Raw genomic sequence first — 23,604 nt, forward strand, 5'->3', positions numbered from 1 at the left:
TAGTTGGTTTGCTCCTCTCTAAAACTATCTTCTTGGTAACTTTGGCTGTCCATGGTATTCGCAGTACTCGTCTCCAACATCATAATACAAAAGCATCTGTTTTCCTCCCGTCTTCCTTCTTCAGGGTCAAGCTTTCGCATCCATAGATTGTTATGGGGAAGACAATGGCGCTGACTAGCCGGCACTTTGTATTAAAGCTGATACCTTTATTTTTCCGTATTCGGTTCATTCGATTTCACGGCTGCATCCACCACTTTGAGTGATCTTAGAGCCAAGAATAATACATGAATTTTCAGACATCTTTCACAGTCATGTGAAAATATTATATAACTGTTGTTATTAGAAAGCTGTGAAGTGCAACTATAAGAACTATACCCTTTCACTGTGGACTAGGGGATAGAATGGAGCAAGGGTGAGGATGGACCAGCTACCAGATATTTGGGCGAGGGGGAAAGTCCACAGCTTTATTGGAGCCACCGCAGGAACATTGGTGAAGCACGGGAATTGATCCTGAATCGGGTGACCCACCAGCTGCCTGATAAACTGCCCCATCATAGCCCCCCTGCTGGAGGTGAAGCGGGGGAAGGCAGTCCCCAGAAGCCATGTGGATCATTGTGTGGTTCCTTTGCCAGCTGGTGGTGAGAGCCCCAGCAACTGCCCCTGACCTCAGCATGCCATTGTTTGGCTCCACCCCAAGACCTTTTAAGAGCGTCAATAGAAAGCAGGGAGCAGTCATGCAGGCACCACCTCCCTAGTCAATGGATGACAATGGAGAGTTCAGATCAATGCCAGTGCTAGTCCCTGCATGCAGGAGCCCGGACCATGTGATCACATGGTTCATTCTTGGCTGGACCATCAGACCACATGGTTCATTCTTGGCCATCCCTCATCTCCCAGTTCACATAGAGTGTTGGGGTAAATCCCAGCAACAGTTTGGAAGGTTTCTTCTGTGCCTCATTGGGGGGTGGGAGGTCTTGAAAGTATTTTCTGGTAAGACAATGTGATACCAGGCTAATATAAGAATTAGCAGCTTCCAAGGCGTTTGCAAGAGTAAAGGACAATTGTTTCATGTTGCTTTCACTCTGGAATTTTCATAAATCCTTATCAAACCTCGCCATTTGTAATGTAATAAAATCAGAGCCCAGTAGCACCTTTACGACCAACAAAGATTTATTCAAGGCGTGCTTATTCTGTAGGTAAAAGACTGCTACCTAGAGATGACATAGAATGTCTGTACTTCAAGATTTAGCTCCCCAAAAGATCATGTGGTCTAAAGAGCATTTTTTGTAGTTCTTTTTTTAAATCTTTATTAGTGCTACAATAGGAACCCTATATAGTCCCCCTCTTTCATTGGCTACTGATGGTGCTGGTGGAAGTTGCTTGAAGGCACAGCCTACTAATGGCAACCTCAAAAGCAAGGAACATTCAGAGGTGGCCTGCCTCTTCATAGCAACTCTGGACTTCCTTGGTGGTCTCCTGCCCAAGGACCAACCGGGGCCAAACTGTACTTAGCTTTCGAGATCTGATGACATCTGTTTGGCCTGGGTCAACCAGTAAGGGCAGGCAGCTCTGCTAATAGCCCCATGTGATTGTTGACATTGACAGTGTGTGTAAAACCAGTGGTTCCTGTGAAAGAGTCACATGTGGTTTGAGAAACTTGGGCATGAAGAATAGAGCGAAACCACCAAGTGTCCTGAAGAACATCTTCTGCCTTTCAAATGAGCCCCACCCACAAATTTTGTGGTGTAATGAAGACCTTTGTTCTGCATGACGCTGAGCCGTCAGAGCTCTCACTGGTATAGGCAAGAGCTGAGAGCATGAAGAGATTTGTGGTATCAGTCCCCCATAAAACATGTACAATATCAAGCCATTCAGTCACATGGTTACTTTGTCCCCCCCACACACACACACCTTAATAGTAGTTGTCATCTCCCAAGGTTTTAGTAGACAAGAGTATGTTTTATTTATTTAATTTATTTATTAAGTTGATTTCTCTCCCACCTCCTCGGAGCACAGCCATCTCGGCGATTATCAGTATCAGAGCCAAGAATATGCATGTTTATACTCTACTTTTCCGTACTTCTGCAAGGAGCAAGAGTTGTTTACAATCGTCTTCCCTTCCTTGCCCTACAACTGACACTCTGTGAGATAGGTGGGGCTGAGGGAGTTCTGAAAGAAGTAGGACTTGCCCAAGGTTACACAACAGGTTTCATGTGGGAGATGAATGGGGAATCAAACCCACTCCTCCAGGTTAGAGAGTGTTGCTCTTATAACCACTATACAACAGACACACACATTCACGACATTACTGGCCTTTTACTCATGAGGGTGGCCGTACGCCGAAATGGGAGACATCTCTTTCAAGCCATCAACTTCAGATTCTCTCAGTCTCTGGGTTTCTTTTCCTACTTTTTAAAAATCTGTAAATGTATCATCTCCTAACCTTTCTAAAAAAGACATAAACACCTTCAGTTACATATATTTTGATTGTTCCTTGACAGTTTACTGGAGGCTGAGCTGTGACAGATTTCTTCATTCTCTCTCTCTCTCTCTTTCTCTCTCTCTCTCTTTTTCTCTCTCTTTTTTTTTTGCCAAAATTTGTCCTTTAAGTCATTTTTGTTGACTGCCCCTTTTAGCAGCTCACCTCACAATGAGAGAGGAGACAATTAATGGGTGGGTGATTTATCACTGCCAAAAACTGTCAAGGACTTCTTATGTAGCTGGAGAAAAAGCAATTTCACATTATGGCATTTCATTCCGAATACATTGTATTTACTGCTCACAGTTTTATTTTCAGAGCCTATTATCAGGTGAAACAGTTGCATCTGAAATGTTGTGTGTGACATCGGTGACCTGTTAGGATTTGATAAGTATTTACGCCAGAGCACAAGGGGCTCGCACATCTGCTGTTGGCAGAAGCAATGGAAAAAAATAACCTGGAAATGAGGCGTTTGATTTTTCTGGTTCCTACACTCGAGCATCTGTTGCTATAATTAAGTGGCATTCAGTAATTGCAGAGCAATGGTGAAATAAACATATGCATTCTTGCCAGCTTTTAGGATTTGGTGTCCTTACTGCAGGAGAGACAAGCAAAGTGACTTCGGCGGGAACAAAGGGTTCTGTGACAAAGTTTCACAATTAACTTTTTTCCCCTCTATTGCACAAAAGGAAAAAAAAATGTATGCGTGTTTTGGGGGGGGGGGGGAATAGTCCGGAAAGGAGAGGGGGAGAGATATACATTGGCGGAGTGCCTAATACATTTAACCATTTAAATGTCAAGTATAATGAATGCTCATGCTTATGTGGTGCAGAGGTAAAGCCAGATACCAAATTGGAAACACATTAGTGCTTTCCTGTTGATTATTCATAAGTCCCCAGATGATATTCTTGGAAGGCAATTTTTTCTCCTTTAAAATTTATATATGTGTATGTGTATACATACATGCATACATACATGCATGCATGCATACATACATACATACATACATACATATATATACATATATAACGCATATCAAGGAAGAAGCATTTAATAAAAGGGAAGTTTGTGACAAGTTTCTTAGGAAACAGAAGTCAGAGGGAAAAGTCTCTATTCAGGATCAAGATTGTTTACGAAATGTGCCATTATTGAGAAGGGTCGTAAGCGTAATAGAAAACTGGGAGCAGCTATGTTTTGTTCTGTCTCTTTCTTGGTCGGTTGCAGCTGGCTTACGGCGACCCCTTATGCCAGGCTTTCGTGAAGTCCTGGGGTTTCCGATCACCGTGGAAGGGCTTCCTGAATGAATGGGAGTCGATTAATATTTTAATATATTTTAAAAATGTTAAGCATTTATTGGGTGATGTGACCCTATACAGTCATGTCAACACACACAACCCCTCCCAAAATCACCAGTGATGAACCTAGAGGAGGTGGGAAGGGGAGGGGCCTCAGGTAGGCATGTACACAGATATGCTTCCCAACGATATTTCGCGCAATCTCGCCACTTCTGGGGTTTCTCAAAGCCTGAAGAATCTTTCAGGGATCTCTCAACGGTAAAAAAGTTGAGAAAGGCTGCCTTATGCAGTTTTCAAGGTAAGAGACAGTCAGAGGTGGTCTGCCATTGCCTGCCTCTGTATCATGACTTTAGACTTCCTTGGCAATCTCCCATCCAAATACGAGCCAGGGCTGACTGTGCTTAGTAGCCGAAATATGACATAAACAGGCTGGCCTGGGTCATCCAGGATCCATTATGCACATCTTGGATAATGCCCTTCTAATGTGCTTTTGCAGTTGGATTTTCCTGTATGGAACAAATAATCTAAAGTGCACTGAAAGGACATTATCCAGCGTGTGATCTCATACTTCATGTAGAACCAGATCAGGAGTTAAAACAGTTATTTCCATCTCCATTGTTTGCGCTAAATAATTTGGGTCTGCTTTGTGGCTGGTGCTTGTATGTGATCCTCACTCACAGATAGAAGCTTCTATCTGCTGTAGAGGCAAGGATTACAACAAGGAGGTTAGAATGATTGGATAGCAAATGGCTGGTGTTAGCAGCAGAAGGAAGGCCTCCCAACGATGAAGAATTGTGTAGCCACCCAATGTGTAGCCACCCCTCATGGAGTTTTGAAGGCAACGTATGAGCAGAGATGGCTCGACATTGCCAGCCTCTATATGTAAATACTCTGGACTTCCTTGGGGGTCTCCTATCCAAGATCAGCTCTGCTTATTTCCTAAGATCTGACAAAATCATGCTAGCCTGGGCCATCCAGGTCAGGACTAATAATTTTGTGCTGTCAAGTCACAACTAACTCATGGCAACCCCAGGCCCATGGAATTTTCAAGATAAGAGATACGTGGAGGTGGTTTGCCATTGCCTTCCTCTTTTAGGAACCCTAGTCCTTCTTGGTGTTTTCCCACCCAAAATCTACCTGTGGCCAACCTGCTTAGTTTCCAAGCTCTGAGAAGCTACGTTGCTAGCATGGAAATATAAAGGAAGAGGGCACAAATGACCTTTACAGGTGTTGACTGTGATACTTGCAGCAGCTGTGTGTTTTCTGTACAACAGATGAAAAGCATTCTGAACCCATATTAAAGTCTATATAGCACTCAACGGGGAGTGAGGTATAGCTGTGTGAGTAGCACGAATTTGGGTTCCTGCCATAGGCGGAACCTGGATGGTAGAAACAGTCTCCCAGCCTTTAAGTACTTCTCTGCTTTACCGGACTGAGCCCTGTTGCCCTTTTCATGTAGTCCCGTGGTCTTTGTCCTGCTACTATTTTGAATTGTGTGTTGGACTAGTACAGTGGAGTAGCATGGAATATTTACAGTGTCACTGGTTCTAAGCAGGGAACCATGACAAAAGATGGGGGCAGCAGTTGGTTGAAATACCTTTAGATACAACTCCTGTCCTTCACTTCAGACATTTAAAAACATACCATTGAGGAAACAGAAGCAGTATTAATGATATGTTCTGCCCATGGGTTCTGAGAAAGACCTAAGACATAAGGAAAGTGAAATCATTCAGAAGACTTAAAAGTGATGTTCAGTCTGCTGTTTTTGGTTTATGCCTCCTCACTATTGCATTGTCCCTTTAACCCAGAAGAAAGGTGGGAGACATACCCGGAAGCCAACGTGTAGAACTCACCTGAATATCTACAAAAGGCAACATTCAGGCCCATTCCGCACAAGGACCAATGTTGCCAATTGGTTTCACAAAGCAATAACGCTATTTTAAATAGTGGAATCTCGGTGTTCCGCATACCTGCATTTGTAGTGGAATCCAGTAGCGTTTCATTAGTTCCCCACAGGATTCCGGTCTCGCAGGAATCGCTAGAAAGGAAGCGATTTTTTCTGTGCTTGTTCCCGCCCCTGGCCATCAATCAAACGAACAGCCAATGGGCGGTTGTTATCATGCTCCCGAAAAGCCCCTTTCCCTTTAAGCACAGTTTAAAAAACACTTACACACATGTTTCAACGAATATGCCTTGATTCTTCCTAACGTAGAGACCCATCTAGCTGGCGTGTGAGCTGGTGAGTCATCGTTACCACGCTCCCCCGAGTGGAAAAAAATCCCCCCCCGCGCACGGGCGTGATTTTTGGCTGAAATTAAAGGGGACTGGCGAACAGGGGGCTGTGTTGTGCTTGGGGACTTAGGGGAGCTTTAAAGCACTTCTGTGGAGGGACTGTAGCTGGAGAAGCCTCGCTGGGTGAATGAAGCCTTGCTGGTTCATTGCTTTCCCCGCTCGCTCCGAGGAAAAAAAATGGCGATCGCTTCGCCGGAAGTTTGGAGTAGAGAGCCAGGGAAAGGGACTTTGTCGTAATCGCTACATTGAGAACGCACAGGTCTTTTTCGCAAGTGTTGCAGGTTGTTGGCAGGAGTGTAGCGATTTTCTGAGGGTGAATCCACTTTTCTGGATTCCCCGGAAATCGCTACAACTAAGCGATTTTCGCGCTAGTGTTGCAGGAGTGTTGCAGATTGCTCAACGTCATGCGGAATGTAGTTTTAGTGGCGAAAACAAAATGCAAGACTAGTGCTATATTAAAGTCGTGCGGAATGAGTTTCAGTGTAAAAACCAAAATACCTTACTTGTCTACTTTAAGCCCTGACCTGGATTGTCTGATTTCATTAGATCTCAGAAGCTGAACAGGATCAGCTGAGGTTCTGGTTAGAACTTGGATGGGAGAACTTCAAGAAAGACCAAGGCTGCCACACAGACTCAGGCAATAGTAAACCTACTTAGAACCTCTCTTGCCTTGAAAACCCTACGAGGTCCCTATAAGTCAACTGTGACTTGATAGGACTTTCTATCGCCATCTATCCAAAAGGAAGACTTGTTTCTCCCACATACACACATGCACCATCAAGGGAAAAAAGGGGGGTCTTAAATTTGCATACAAGTGACAGATAGGTATAGTGATTTTAAAACTTAATTTTTTGAGGCTATGGTACCAGACTGTTCAGTGGAACTGCCAGTTACGCTTCTTCTTGTTGGGGTGAAAAAATATATTACTGGAAAAGTGACAATGTTTTTCAGTGTAGCCATAGAGGAGGCTCCAGATGGTGGAATAAACTTTGCTAATCAAATGTTAATAGTTGCTGTGTTCTGTTTTAACACTCGTACCTTATAGCTCTGTTGACTGTTTAATAAAATAGCTGATAGGACTATGTTCCAGGTAAATATGATATTGCAAGTTTCTATCATCAGCACACCCCAGCATAGATTCCCCTCCCCCCTGAAAAAAACAACATGATTACTTTGCATGCTTTTCTTTCTTCCTATTATTGCAATCTCATTGTGCCTCGAAGATGAAGTCTGAGACTTATATCCCGAAAACCAAATAATATTTTAAATGCCCAAGTGTTACCCTCATGGCCTTCTGATTCTTAGTTCTAGATTTTTGGACCTCTGTGACCTAAAACATACCTCTCTGTAAGAGACATCTGTATGCTGTTCACAAGAAAAACATGCATACATATGTAAGTGCCAACAATTCATGACTGATTTACAGCGATCCCAGCAAGGGACTTGCAAGGCAAATGAGAAGCAGAGATGTTTTGCCATTGCTGCCTTCTGCAGAATCATCCATGGTGGTCACCCATCCTGGTTAGCTTCTGAAATCAAGCTATACCATACTGCTTTCCCTCTCTGAAAGTAGCCCATAGTGGTGTCTCCTCAAACAGACACTATCTCCAACCCTGCAGTCTTAAGAACATTTGGTGGTGGACAATACCATCAAATCACAGGTGGACATACCAACCCTGTAGGGTTTTCAAGATGAGAGAACCAGAGGTGGTTTTCTACTGCCTGCTTCAGTGTAGCACCCCTGGACCTCCTTGTTAGTACTTCTGTGGGAGACCACCATGGAAGTCTGGGGTTGCTATGCAATAGCAAAACCGGTTCTGATTGTCTCCTGCCTTGAACCCCCTTGAGTGGGTATAGAGAAATCAACACTGACTTGATGGCCCATTCTATCACTCCCAAGCCCAAAGGGCAAAGAAGAGGAGACCCTGCTGAGGATCACTCTGCAAGTAAGCCCATGCAAATCTTGAAGGGTTTGACAAGTGTTTTCTGACCCAGATTGGGTCATTGGGCAAGATTGGGTCAGAGCCATTGCTGTGATCTGTTCTGCAGCCTTGTCATTAGCAGACCACTCCTGAAGTAGTCTGTGGCTCCATCCTTCATCCATGAACACAGGATAGCTGGGATATTACAGTACTGAGTCCAAGAGTGATACTGTACTATCTTTGGCAACTAATAGCATTGCCAGCCTCCATGTTGGACCTGGGTATCAAGGGTAACAAGAGATTAGGCTTAGTTTCACCAGCGTGTAGGCCTCTTTTCCTTCCATTACCACATCATGAATCTTGGGCCTACCAACAAGACAGAGGCTTCCGGTTCAGACTCGTTACATTTGAGGGCCGTGCAGAGAATGGCCCTTCCGGCAAAATGTAAGAAACAGGGTCCTTTGTTTCACTGGGTTTTTAAGGTTCGGGTAGATTTATTGCCCTGACCTGGATGGCCCAGGCTTGCCTGATCTTGTCAAAAACTAAGTAGGGTTAGCCCTGGTTGTCTTTAGGTGGGCAAACACCAGGAATTCTAGGGTCACTATCCAGAAGAAGGCAGTCAACTGCCACTTGACACCCACTTTACACACAGACATGTTGGTCTTGTTCCTATTATGTACACTATTATGTGTATCCTTTTATTGTATCAAATAAATGTTATTTTTGAAAAGAGGCCTAATGGAACATGTCATCTTTGTGTTGCTCATCCCTTTCAGAGACGTGGAGAAACTCCAACCACCCACAAACTTTGGGAGTTATGCCCGTGCCCTGAAGATTCATAGTACTATCTCCTAAAACTTAGCTGAGGCCAGAAAGTAATTTTAATGGTCATTTTAACAACAGTTTGCTAACAGTCTTTTGATCACTGTAGTTAGGGCCGGATTCCAAGAGCAGACATAAAACCTGTGACTAATCCACTGTGTCACCCACACAGAGTCGTATATTGTTAATGTTCTCTGCTGCCAGGAATTATTATAGCATTTTTGGGTGATGTGCTTTATAACAAAGAAACTCTGTGTACACAAAAGACTAATATGAGCTTTAAAGCATGGGTGAGTTTTTAAAAATCAGTGTGTTTATACTGTGGTACTGCCGTAGGACTAAGGGTTTTTTATGATTATTATTTATTATTGTAATTGACTGCAGAGTGTCTTAAATCACGTATATTTTTTAAGTTAACGACTAATATTCCAACTTTGGTTGGTTAATGTTTGCAGGGCACTTACAGATGCTAGAATAATCTCTAATGTTTTCGTTCAATCTGCTCTGGAGATGGATGAAATAAATAGTTTAAACTAATTAATGTAACACCAGCTGTTACAAGCACTTGGCAGGCGTCTGTGAGTTTTGATGGGCAGAGAGCGGCTGTTGTGCTTGACTTTATTTTAGTACAATGTTGATCACAGTGTAAGTTGGAATAAACGGCGAGCCAAAGGAAGGAACAGAGGATAAATTTCTCTGTAATGTAAAACAAATATTGCCCCCTTTTTATCCGCAAAGAAGTGTTTTGTATTAGAGTGACCATCTTAAGTCATGTGCATTCTGACAGCAGATGCACTAAAGCTAGTACCATCTTAGGGGGGGAAATCCGCTAAAACCCTTTTCTTCTTCAACCTTGCTTGTGTCAATGGGGGTTTAGATGCGTGTACCGTACAATAGATCACAACTTTAATGTGTTTTTCAGACTTCATATGTGCTGTTCCGTTGAAGTAGGGTAAAGGGCGATGCATTGGGGTTTGAGATCAATTACCTAATGACAGTTATGGAGGCATAGTACATGGTTTTTGTTCTGACATGTAAAATAATCTGCAATAAATACTGGATTAGGGATGTGTGTTTTTACAGCCCCCCCCCCCCCCGGTGCTTTCTGGAGCTACACATTATTTTAGGGTATCCGAATGCTTGCAAGACATCTGGTAGAGGAAATCAAAATGTGTCGCTCTTGAATTTATATCAGGTCCTCTCTGGCTCAGTCTTAATGTAAACAGAAAAAATAGAATACAGTTTTAAGAAGTATTTCTTCTTTCCAACAGATGCAACCTAGCAGTGTTAAAATGGCAGAAATAGATAATGATGAGCGTAGAAACCTAGCCTGTGTATAATAATAAATACAGCCATTGAGCCAAAATATTTCTCATAAAAGAGGTAGAAAAAGCTTTGCTGTAACAAAAGAACGGGGGCCGCTATCTCTATAAATGTGCCAGCATTAAGATAACAGTGTCATTGTACAGGTTGTTACTCTGTGAATATATCTAATAAGTTATTATAGCGTGCCGAGCAGATGGCAAGTGTGCTCCTGGTCGTATTGATGGATGGGATATGATGTCATCAGTGAGATGACATGGTTCACAAGGTACTTGACCTCCACAAAGAAGTTCTAACTGGTTAGAATTCTAAATGGTGAACTTTAGTGACACTGGCTAAATGGGAAATAAGTGCCATTTGTATTTCTTTATGGTAGTGTTTACCCCCTTCACTGAACTCCACATAATGGGATTTGGTCCCAGAAGATTTCAGGATATTGTTGGAAGGTTTCACCCGGTAACCTTCATAGGATTTGAAATACAAATGTAGACTTCACAAGACAAATCTCAGGGAATGCTGTTTGGTTGGCTTTCGTTAGGTGGGTATGTCGGGGAAAACAATAAAACCTTAGATAATTCGGTCATAATGACAAAGAAAAGCAAAATTATGAGGTAGACTAGCATAAATGTTCATATTTTTATTAGGCTAGGTAGCTGGGTACATCTGTAAGTATTTATAGGAAAGCTTTTAAGGATTTTTTTCTCCTACTTTTTTTTAAAGCATTAATAAATCTGCATGTACAAAGCAATCCTAAACAATGCTGAACCTTCTAATCTCAGTGAGGTCACAGGAGTTAGTTTTGATACCCCGCTTATCACAATCCTAAAGAATCTCAAAGCAGCTTACAATGGCCTTCCCTTCCTCTCCCCACAACAGACACCCTGGTGAGGTAGGCAAGGCTGAGACTGCTTTTTAACTGCTCTATATGGACTGTGACTAGCCCAAGGTCCCCCAGCCAGCTGCATGTGAAAAAGTGGGGGATCGAATCAGGTTAGCAGCCGCCCCTCTTAACCACTACACTATGATGGGAGTATGACGCTGCTTTGAAACTACCATTTGCACTATCTTCTTTACATTTGATTGCTTTCTTTTCTGGTTCCGAGTAAACCATCCTGGGAGATCACCACTAACATTTACTCCTACTCCAAGAAAATAAAAATCACAGATCCTTGCAGCCGCCTCATTGGAGAGTTCGGAGCTCCGTACATTTATTTTGTGCTTGAAACGCATAGAGCATCCAAATTCCCAGTCAGCCATGGGCGGCACACGCAGCCGTTGTTTTATTGTGTGATTTTCCTGCTGTTACAGAGAGAGCCCTTCGAGGGAGGGTTTTCGTACTCTCATACAATCGCTATGTAAGCAGTTGTGCGGGAAGACAATGTCGATGGTACTTCTTCTTCTAGCAAAGGAGTCCCCAACCATTTTGTGACTGCAGCAGGCACTGCTGCAGTTCTGACATAGTGTGGTTAGGCACATTCAAAATAAAATCTTCCACAAGAATCAAAAGCAGCCACAAAATGGCTTCCAAGGCTTACTTTCAGTCACACAGTGATCCTTGTTCTGTGGTGGCAGCTGGTGCCAGAGCAATGTTGTTGTTTTTTCATCAATCTGTACAACCAATCAGATCTCCATTGATCAATGAGAAGGCTTGATGGACGGAAGTCCCCCTTGGCCTCACCTTCTTGTTAAAAATGTATGATGGGCACCAGGGAGGGCGTTGATAGGCATTATGGCACCCATGGGCACCAGGTTCGGGACCCCTGTTCTAGCAGAGAGTTTTCAATGATTGCCTGATCAACATATTGATTTGCTTCAACATCCTGCTTAATTTCAGCAATGCTGCGATATCAGAAGCTCCAGAGGATCCATTGGGTTCCATGCAGAGACACTCCTGGATGGACCCTACTTAGGATGTGGACAAAGAATATGATAGGTGAATGAATCCCATGCTTTTGAAACAGAAGATCTTGCCTTTAAGGAAACTAGTTAAGAATGTGAGACGATGATCTATGGATATTTAGTCATGGCTCTTTCCTGTTTCTAAAATGCTTCTTAAATGTATACGCCAGCCTTTCTCAACTTTTTTTACCATTGAGAAACCCCTGAAACATTCTTCAGCCTTTGGGAAACCCCAGAAGTGGCATGATCATGCAGAATATGGTTGGGAAGCATGGCCGTGGACACACCCACTTGGGCCCCCTCCCCTTCTCACCCCCTCCAAGCCCATCACTGGACATTTTGGGAGGGGGGGGGCTGGTCAACATGACCATATATGGTCATATCACCCAATGGATGTTTAACAATTTTTTAAAAATATATGAAAAATAATTTAACCCACTCAGGAAACCCTTCCAGGGTTTCCCGAACCCTGACTGAGAAAGACTGGTATGCACTAGCATAATGAATTGGGAGTGGGGTTAAATTTCTGATTTTTAGGAAGTAACTACTGCCCTGTAAATTCATTGGAGAGTGCTGAAGGGAGAGAAGAATAGGATCCTTTTGACCCGGATCAGATATTTGACCTAATGACGGAAATAAATAATTAGGACCCCTGTTTATATGCTCACCTTGAACTATTTGTGTTATTTGTCATTAGCACTCACTGTTCTGGGAGCTGTTTGAATATTCGTTTGACAAACTCCAACCATTTTATTGAGGGGACGTGGGGGAGGGGAAGCAACAGAACCAATAGGGTCTAAATCCCATGAACAGAAATGAATCAATGTGTTCGCTGCACTGTATAAAATTCAATGGAGGATTTCCCCTTCTGAGGAACACACAGTGTAATGCTAAAGAGCAGGGGTAGTCAACCTGTGGTCCTCCAGATGTTAATGGACTATAATTCCATGAGCCCCTGCCAGCATTTGCTGGAATTGTAGTCCATGGACATCTGGAGGACTACAGGTTGACTACCCCTGCTAAAGAGAGTTACACCCTTCTAAAACCACTGGCTTCTGTGGCCTTCAAAGGTGTAACGCTGTTTAGGATTATGCTGATCGTTCCTATTTGAAATGATTTTGCAGCAGCAATAAAACTTCCCCTAGTATGATGTTATAAATTGCTCCCATCTTGGACTGGATGGCCACTATCTGTTAGTAAAGTGTTTGAGGGACCTAAATTATTTTTAAACGACAGCAAAGCTTAGCTTGACTTGCAAAGACTGTAACAATGAATTAATTTTAAAGCAATTACTATGTTAATATATGGATTATAATTCAGAAGAGGCAAGGGGGCGATTACAGGAGAGCAGTGCCTCACTTTACCTAGTGCAGTTGGGTGTGTCCACTCTTCATCCCTGTTTCTATTTGGACCTGACTTTGGTTTCTGAAAAATCTGGAACTGGTGAGAGAAGATTCATTCAATCAAAGGGATCTTTTCCTTTTTTTTGCTGGGAGTAATTTATATTGTTTGTTGAAGCTGCGGCAGCATTAAGATGACATGGCTAAGATACTCATCTGCACTAACTTCGCATTGTTAGGGGTGCAATTTTTCTTCATTAACATTAATAAGAGTTTTGCTGCTTGTTTGTGTAGGCGTGGGATTGCATTCAAGTTAAAGGCACTTAGTCCTCTTGAAGTTCAGTTCATTTAAATATTCATAACTTAGCGCAGGACTGTAGTCTTGGGTTTTGACAGAATATAAATTATAGCAGAAATAACCAAATCCATGTCCAACAGAGCCAGCTTGGTGTGGTGGTTAGAAGCACGGACTTCTAATCTGACGAGCCGGGTTTGATTCTGTGCTCCCTCACATGCAACCAGCTGGGTGACCTTGGGCCCGCCACAGCACTGATCAAGCTGTTCTGACCAAGCAATAATCTCAGGCCTCTCTCAGCCTCACCTTTCTCATAGGGCGTCTGTTGTGGGGAGAGGAAAGGGAAGGCAACTGTAAGCCGCTTTGAGACTCCTTCGGGTAGAGAAAAGTAGCGTATAAGAACCAACTCTTCTTATTCTTCTTCTCACTCTGGGCCAGCGTCAGTATGCCCCCCACCCCAGCCCTGGTGGGGCAGTTTCTGGGGCCCTGGGTTTCTGGCAGAGCCTGGTGCTGCTGATCCCTAACATGTCCTTTTCCTGACTGCTCACATGTGAATGCCCTGTCAACCATGCTCCCAGTATTGTGGGTAGTGCAGATGGTTGTGAGCTTGGGCAGCGGGAACACTTCCAAGCAGGGCACAGGAAGGATGCGCATACAGGTAGTGAGTCCCATGGGTGAGTAGGCATGAAGGGGGCCACTGAGAACTCTTTGCCCAGGGCCCCCCAAAAACTGGAACCAGCCCTGTCTTCAGTAAAAAAAGAAAAAGTCCCTCCCTTTCCTGAGGGTGTGTTTGTGTTTGATAAATAGAGCAACCATCACTCCCATATGTGTTAGTCATTGGCTCAGTTCATTTGTAGTACAAAAACCCCGTTTTATAAGTATGATTGGTTTGTGAAACTTGGGTTCAGACAGTTGCCAGAACCGGGGTTGGTGGGGTTTGTACAGAGCAGTTAAGACTCCAACTGGTCAGCCATAGCTGAGTTCAGTCTTGAGGAGCAACTTGGTAAAGGAAAATTGGCTTTACAAAGAGAATGAAGGTGTTTCTAGATAGAAGAACACCATAGTTGGATGGATATGAATAAGAGAAGAAGCTGAACAAGAGAAATAAATCAATAAATGCAGAAAATAGTTAACAAGAAAGGTTTGTCTGGCTTCAGGTGTTTGTGATCTACGTATTTGACCTCAGAGGTTTCCTAACTATAAAGATAAAGGTATCCCCTGTGCAAGCACCGAGTCATGTCTGACCCTTGGGGTGATGTCCTCCAGCATTTTCATGGCAGACTCAATACGGGGTAGTTTGCCAGTGCCTTCCCCAGTCATTACCGTTTACCCCCCAGCAAGCTGGGTACTCATTTTACTGACCTCAGAAGGATGGAAGGCTGAGTCAACCTTGAGCTGTCTACAGGGATTGAACTCCCAGCCTCATGGGCTTCAGACAGCATTTCTGCCGCTTACCACTCTGCACCACAAGAGGCTTTTTTTCCTAACTATAGCAAGACCCAAAAAGTGGCTTTAAAAAAATACAGCCTTGTGTATTTAGCAGACACTCTTTCCGGAAGTGATGATGGTAGCTCTAGGAATTGCCAGAAACATTATGGTTTTACAACAGGGTTTCTAGTAATTCCTAGAGCTACCAGTTGCTGATTTCTTTGCAAGAATTGCCAGTAGTTACACATTGTCAGATTTTCTGTTAATTTCCTTCAGTACTGAACTCCCTCCCTCAATCCTCCAGCCAGTTGCCAAGCCCTTCCTGGCAATCCTGGGCTAAATGTAATCTGGCTTTCTTACTTTACATCATGATGGCAAAGACTGGCCATAGCAATGGAGCCATTTGTGGCAATTCTGGGGCCAGCCTGTAAAGAGCTACCTTTAAACTGCTTACTCCACAGTGTTACCCTTAGCCATAACCTGGTAGAGGGATTTTATCTCCATCAAAATCTGTGGGTGTTTGAGCACAAAGCAAGGCAAACCACATTTGGGAAAACATTGCACTGTGGGAATTTTGTTGCTTCTTCACACCAGGAATTTGAGGAACGGTCACTTCAGTTGCATCGAAGAAAATTGTAGATTGCAGACTGCTTTTTGTTTTGTGCGCGTATATATCTGGGCCCACATGCACGCCATATGACGTTGATAAATAGCTTTAGATTTTATATAACGCTTTCAGATGCACTCATAACTATTGAAATCATCAAGGTTTGTGTTGCAATAGCGAAGAACATCATCCATCATTTACTGCTGACAATTTTATATTGGAATGAACAACTTTTGTATAATGGCTCAGTGCAACACAGTGCTAAACATTATATTATGACATAGGTAGCTAAGGAGTAAGCCATACTATCAAAGCACCTATTACCAGTTGATGCATCAGAAGTTTGTAAATTTTAACTTTTACCTATTCATGCACAGTTCTGTATGGTCTTCCGCTGCTCAGGATTTGTTAATGAGCTTATTAAGAAAGGCGTTGAGAAATCCCTGAAACATCCTTCAGGCTTCAAGAAACCCTATAAATAGTGCAATCGCGCAGAATATGGTTGGGAAGCATAACTGGGTACATGCCCACCCAAGGCTCCTCCTCTTCCCATTCTCTCCAGGCCCATTATTGGCCATTTGTGGAGGAAAGGGCAGGTCAACATGACCATATATGGTGATATCGCTAATAAATGTTTAGCAAATTTAAAGATATATTTAAATTAAATAACTCCCACCCATTCCAGGACCATCAAGAAACACCAGAATTTCACAAAACCCTGGTTGAGAAAGCCTGTCCTAACGGGAAAAGGAAAGTTCTGTTCATACAGGAAAGGTTTTTCAGAGGTCATTTATCGAGGGCTCTCTCTCATTACACACATGCTTAGCTGGTTACACAAAGACCAGTTTCATTGAAAAATGCCCAGATATCACTTTCTGTGAGTGGCCTCTCAACAATTCCTATAGACATTTTCCTTCCCCCTCCTCTAGGCACACCCTTGTATCCCCCGTGTTCTTACTGATGGACATGCTGTGGGACTTAATTTTTTGGGCATGTGTAGGTGCCTGATCCAGATCAGAACTGTGGCATGAGGAAAGAGGCCTTATTCTTGCCTCCCGCTATTCAATCTGGGATCCCACCACGTCCACCTGTACCCACTCTCATCAGTAGGCCCTGGCTGATCAAGGGAATAAGTCGAGTTAGTAGTTTTGCCGCCATCTTTTAGTCTTAATAATTTTAGCAATGTAATTTGGGTATTTATGGGATTTTATTGTATTTTTATTCTTTTGCTCTGTAAACCTCCGTGAGCCCAATGGGGAAAGGCAGTATATAAACTCAAATAATGAATAAATAATAAATAATAAATAAATAATAATAATAAATAACTCTACTCCATTCACTGTGTGACAGTCCTTGTTATAAAAGTATGAAGGTATATAATAGTTGGATGCCTGCTTTAGTCTAGAATGTTTGCCTTGCTTTCTTAAGTTGCATGTTTCCTTACTACAACAAACCACTTTTGCCTCTCTTTGGTCATCAGTGACATATGGATCTCATCTAGAGTGACATTAGTGTCCTGAAATGAACTCTAGGATCTGACCGTATAATTAGATTATAAGCACCAGGTATGCAGTGATACAAGTGGGGCGCACATCTAATCTTCTCACTATAATAATGGAATTTCTCAACTGACCTTTGGTGAACATTCTAATAATTATTAAAATATTAGATGAGGATGAAATGGAAGATCCCCCTGCATCTAGAAAGCAGGAAGCTCCAGAACACAGATCCAATAGGTCAATATGCCTTCTGCCTACTGTAGTAATTGTGAGGTAGCATATGCAAGGCCAAGTTATTTTGGTACCCTGTGTGTAACAGTAAAAAAATCTGCATACCTAAAAGCACCCAGTTGTCAAATCATCAGTGGATCTTTCCATGATGCAGAAGCAATGTGAAATGACTTTAATGTGAAGTCCTCAAATGTGGCATTTTTTTTTAACGAAAAAAAACTCAAGTTAAAACTGGTGCAGCATTTCTCGCAGTGAGCATCAGGCTTACGAAATACCACCGGAAACTTGCTAATGGGTGCATTTTTGTCAGTTTGTTTCAGACATTTGATGAGTGTGGTTGCCACAAGAATCACATCAGGAATAAGACTGCATACCGATTTTCATTTTGGGTTTTGCTGATGAGTGCAGTGATTAGTGTTGCGAGTTCCTTTTAGTTGTTTTGGCATTTCTGTGCAAGCTAGGGAAGAAGAACAAAATACAGAGCAATCAATGCTGGAGAAGAGGGGCTGTGGCTCAATGGCACGGCATATCCTTAGTGTGCAGGTTCAATCCCCCACATCTCCAATGAAAACGACAAGAGAGGAGGCAATGTGAAAGACCTCCACCTATGACCCTGGGGAGCTGCTGCCAGTTTGAGTAGAACAGCCCTTTTCAATCTCTTGACCGTAGAAGAACCCCTGAAATACTTTTTGGGGCTTCAAAGAACCCGCAAAGTGGTGACATGCCCCTTCAGAGATGGGGGTGCGGAAGTTGGAGCCAGACAATCAATCAATCAATTCATCATTTACCAGTTCCATTGTGGATAAAGAGACTAGGCTTGTAGAGCAACAGGGAAAATGGACTCCAATGACTTCTGGGAAAGGCTGTGTAACCCCCAGGGAGCTCTTGCATAACCCCAGGGTTCCGTGGAACCCTGGTTGGGAATCCCTGAAATAGACAATACTGACTTCAATGGGCCCATGGTTTGGTTCAATATCAGGCAGCTTTGTGTGGTTATGTGAGAACTGCATGGAAGAATTATCATAATAAAGTGTAATCCATTGAGAAGTCTCCTTTACAAGCCTCAATATGTCACATATTGGGTCTGTTAAAAGTTTCTAGTACACCCTTGATAGACTCCAGTCATTTCATTGGGCCATAGAACAGAGCATTTTCAGTGGGTTGGTGGTGTCCAAAATGCACTCACTGGAACATTCAGAATGGCCTCTTCTACCAGGCGTATATGAGATAACATTGTGGCCATTTCACTATTTAGTGTCTCTCTTGGTGCTAAAGGACTTCAGGGCAATACTTATGCAAACCTTGTTCCATTTAGCCTTATATGAACTTTTATCCTGATCCCAAAAAGTGTAAATCGGATCCATATATGAATGCGGAAGTCATCCATTCTCATGCAGCATGTTCCCCAGGAAGCACATTTGGATACATATCATATTGTAATGCAATTGGTAGGGAAATCATGCATTTGGATATTCATTTGATGCACATCCAATTTATTCTTGGGATTGTTGATGTGCCTGTGGCAATGTGCTTCCATCCTCATCTCCTCCTCACTGGGGTGCACATCTAACTGCAAAAGCAAGGAATTATCCCGTGTATACGTATCGGTTCTCAGAGTTTCAGTAGACCAGGAGTAGTCAACCTGTTGTCCTCCAGCAAATGTCGGCAGGGGCCCATGGGAATTGTAGTCCATGAACATCGGGAGGACCACAGGTTGACTACCCCTGCTGTAAACAGTTCCCGTTCATTTCAGCCATTGCCTCTGAGTTTGAGGATCATGATGCCTGAAGATCCTAAGATCTGTGCACAACCAGGAAGTCTCTGCCATGGAACAATGTTCCCTTTGCACTAGCACTTCCATGTGCAGAAGATCCGTGGTTTTCCCCTGACTGCTTGTGCAAACAGTATTGTTAGAACAAGAGATGTGTTTCATGATGTAGTCTCTTTAGCTGACCTGGAATTTATTCATAGAATTCAAATCTCATTTTTACAGTTTTGGGCATTTACCTTGTAAATTAATTTTTAAGTGTGAAAGAGGAAATTTCTGGTAATTAATATCACATATTTAATATCAGCTAGCATAGTTCCTCAGGGCCTGCAAAACAGAGCTCTTCCACCAAGCTTTCAGTTGGGGTGAATGAACCAATAACATTGACCAGAACCCCTCCCCACTAGAAACAGCCCAAGATAATCCCAAGCCCGGCCAACCCGCCAAGCAACAGTTTGTGTTACATGGTTGTAGAGTTAACAGTTTAAACATTTATGATGTTAAAACAAATTAAAGGTAAAGGTATCCCCTGTGCAAGCACCGGGTCATGTCTGACCCTTGGGGTGACGCCCTCTAGCGTTTTCATGGCAGACTCAATACGGGGTGGTTTGCCAGTGCCTTCCCCAGTCATTACCGTTAAACATTATAGTAAAACAAATTACTGAGTTTAATTTCTGTACTGTATCAATATAAAAATGGAAGTTGTGAACTGTGAATACATGGTGTAAACCACGCTGAACAGCAAAGGAGGGCAGTATAAAAATAAAATAAATAAACAAATTTAATGTATAATATTAAATATTTTCTCACCTCCATCTCACATTATGTATGTTTCCTAAAGGTGCCATTTTGATACTTTTTTCTACTGATGTTTGAAACTACATGGTTATGATTAAATTTTCAAAAAAAAGATCCTTTAAAGCAGGGGGTAGTCAACCTGTGGTCCTCCAGATGTTCATGGACTACAATTCCCAGGAGCCCCTGCCAGCATTTGCTGGCAGGAGCTCATGGGAATTGTAGTGCATGGACATCTGGAGGACCGCAGGTTGACTACCCCTGCCCTATGCAACTGGATTTTGATATGTAGGAAAATCCACTTTAAAATATTTGCTGAAGTGGACTAAAAAAACATGTCAAAATGCCCTTACAGAATGCCATCAGGTCTTCTCAAGAATGTTATTTTCTCCATGACTTTTTTTTTTTTGGGGGGGGGGGGCAAATCCTTCTTTCCTTTTAAAGAAACAAGGTAAACATATCTAATATCTGATTGCGAAAAACAGATTCTTTCCACTCCATGCAACATCCATTATACGTGAATTAAAACGGAAGGAAGAAATCAGAATGGCAAAGAGAATACTTTGCAATATTTTTGTTCTTTGCTTGAAACTACCAGGTTTGGTGGTCCAAACATATGTAAACTAATAACAAGAAGTTACAAGATGATGATGATTATTAGTTTTATATACCGCTCCTCCCTGCAGAGCAGACTCAGAGCGATTCACATACAATAAACATATAAAACACTGTACAATCGTAGTTAATTCTTAATTAAAATACCATTAAAAACAGTTCAAACAATTCAACACTCCATTGGTATGCTGTTTTGCCTAACTAAGGGGATAGTTTTTGATACCAATTCAGTGGGGGGGGAATACAGAGTTGGCCTCAACCAAATGCCTGGTGGAAGAGTGCCATTTTGCTGGCCCTAAGGAATTGAGGTAGTTCCATCAGGGCCTGGGTCTTGACCAGCCTCTCATTTCACCAGGCAAGCGTCATGTCCAAGAAGGCTCTGTCCCTGTTCAAGGCCAGACAACCATCCCTTGGGCCAGGGACCACCAACATATTAGGATTGGATTTGGATTGGATGATCTTAAGATCTTTCTTGGGGCATACTGGAAGAGGAGGTCCCTTTGATACGGAGGGCTCAGACCATGTATGGCCTTAAATATCAAGATCAGTACCTTGAACTTGATCCAGAATTCAATGGGTAGCCAATGCAGCTGCTGTAGGGGACCTGTGGGGACCTGTGATGAGGGAATGGGTAACTGTGACACGAACAAGTGATAGGGATTACAGTGGCTGTGGGAGAGCAGCAAAGTTTGTCACACCATAGTGGTTGAGTGACTTCTTACAGGTGAGAAGAGGAGTTGCGTTTAAGAGAGTCTTATGGAAGAAACATACACAGAAGATTTTCACATTACAATTCTAAACTGGATGTTATTTGTTATTGCCTTGATGTCATGTAAAGCGATACAGGCACAGGGGTTCCACACAGTGATTTTCCTTCCATTAATGAGCTGACTCTATTGTCACTTCAAACACTGCTGTTTCCCCATGGCCCTTTCTCATCACACAATATTCCTGCGAGGTTTGTTTTAGCATCTTGATGGTGCTGCTATAGTGCTGAAGTACTATACTGTTTTAGCACTATAGCGATAAAATTTAGAATGTTTTTTTAAGTCTGTAGAAACTCAGGGGGGGGGGGAAATGGCATTATAGGAAGTGCTGTGGACATATTAAACAGCACACCATACCAGTTCAGAAGCATAGTGAATGGGTAGAAAATGGAAGAAAGCAATTTCCCTCAAAAGTAGCTCAACCGTGCTTTGCTGACCCCATGCAAGTGGGCAGGAAAATAAATTCTGCTATCAGCCCGTTACTAAAATGAGTCTTGTCTGAAATGACAGCAAAAATTCGTTAGCAACCAGTAACTAAAATGGAATACAAAGGCAGTTTGAAAATGGCTGGGGGCAGGGGGTAGAATTAAAGAATTATGTTCCTGAACACAATAATTACATTTACTTTAAATATAGCGTATGCTAGGAGAATGGCTATTCCACAGCAGAGTTATGTGAAGTTTGTAAGAATTTGTGGAACACTTTAATGGCAAGGGTTGTATCTTTTTTGCACTATAATATGTGGTGGTTGTTTTTGTTGGCAAAAAAGTACAATCTTTGTGTTTTTCCCCCCCTTAAAGCCATTTTTTCAAGATATCCTTATCTCCCATCCACAAATATCCCGTCTTCCTGTGTATGATATATACATTTGTTTTGCTTCAAACTCACACAAAAGTTTATTTCGTACGACACATGAAGAAAATAGTCACTTGACATTAGATTATTCCCCTCTTAGTTAAACTCTTCATTAAAATGAGTTCAATGTAAGTTCAGGACTTTGTTTGCACATTGTAGGTTTTTTTACCATTTTTTTGTTATAAATGTTTAGTCAATATGTGGAATATCTGCTGTTCTGTTTCATTATAATAATATTTTTTTCCTCTTGATTGGGGGAAGGAGAGCTTTCCCAAGTAGAGCAGATACACTTGCAGATAAAGTGTTACAACTTTGTGTTGGATCTTTGAATGGTGGGCCTTATGGTAGATGGACTTTAATCTCCAGTTCTCCTGGATAAAATGGCTGCTTTAGTGGGTAGATGCTATGAAGAAGGAGATTTCTTTTTTATATCCCACTTTTCACTACCCATAGGAGTCTCAAAGCGGCCTACAATTGCCTTTCCTCCCTCTTCTCACAACAGACACGTTTTGAGATAGGTGGGGCTGAGAGAGCTCTGGTAGTATGGTTCGGTAAGAACAGCTCTAAAAGAACTGTGACTAGCCCAAGGTCACATGTGGCGAAGTGGGGAATCAAACCCGGTTCTCCAGACTAGAGGCTGCTACTCTTCATTATTTCACCATGCTGAATATGGCATTATACCTAGGGTTGGGCGCTTCAGCGCCCAAAGTGGCCGGTCTCTCCTGGTGCAGTGAGCACCGCGCCATGGGGGGGCACGGACGTCAGCATGCCGGTGAGCGCACACACGCAGGCATGGAGCTCCGTGCCTGCGTGTGTGCGCCTGCCGGCACGCTGATGCCCACACCTCCCCTCCCCCCTGTGGCGCAGTGCTCATTGTGCCGGGAGAGACCGGCTGCTTCAGCCGCCGAAGCACCCAACCATAATTATACCTCACTGAGGCCCCTCTCCAAATCCCACCCTCCCCAGGCTCCACCCTCAAATCTTCAGGAATTTCCCAAGCCAGCAGTGTCCTAGTTGCAGAGGAAGGATGATGGAGCATTCAACTGAATATGGCACTGGAAATTCCATGAACAAATCTAATGATTTTGCCCTCAGAAAATGAGGTGGATGGAAACTGACGGCCCTCGCACCATTTTCCAAATGGATTTGACCCACTGAGCTGTTTTCTGCCCTGCTGGTGTAAACATGCAGCAGCCCTATCAGCACTGTATGTTTTTTCCCCAGTGTGTCAAATTGCAATATCTTAGGGTAGTGGTCCCCAACCTTTTTATCACCGGGGACCGGTTATCGCTTGACAATTTTACTGAGGCTCAGGGGAGGGTAGTGTTTGCTGAGGGACATCACTGGCACCCCTGACTTTCCACTGCCCACT

General features: G+C 42.9%; 1 protein-coding gene across 5 annotated transcripts in view; it reads left to right on the forward strand.

Annotated features, from left to right (window-relative positions):
* The window catches only part of DACH1 (dachshund family transcription factor 1), a 457,015-nt gene that overhangs the window by 363,912 nt on the left and 69,499 nt on the right, over nucleotides 1-23,604 (forward strand). For 3 of the 5 annotated variants that reach the window (XM_077344000.1, XM_077344002.1, XM_077344001.1), the window contains exon 7: nucleotides 11,968-12,066. The exons of the other annotated variants lie outside the window; for them this stretch is intronic. In XM_077344000.1, the coding sequence (XP_077200115.1) occupies nucleotides 11,968-12,066 (99 nt within the window). The remainder of the gene's footprint in view (nucleotides 1-11,967; nucleotides 12,067-23,604) is intronic. 5 annotated transcript variants of the gene reach the window in all.

The sequence above is a fragment of the Paroedura picta genome, chromosome 6 (genome assembly GCF_049243985.1).
Source record: "Paroedura picta isolate Pp20150507F chromosome 6, Ppicta_v3.0, whole genome shotgun sequence".
Classification (NCBI taxonomy): domain Eukaryota; kingdom Metazoa; phylum Chordata; class Lepidosauria; order Squamata; family Gekkonidae; genus Paroedura; species Paroedura picta.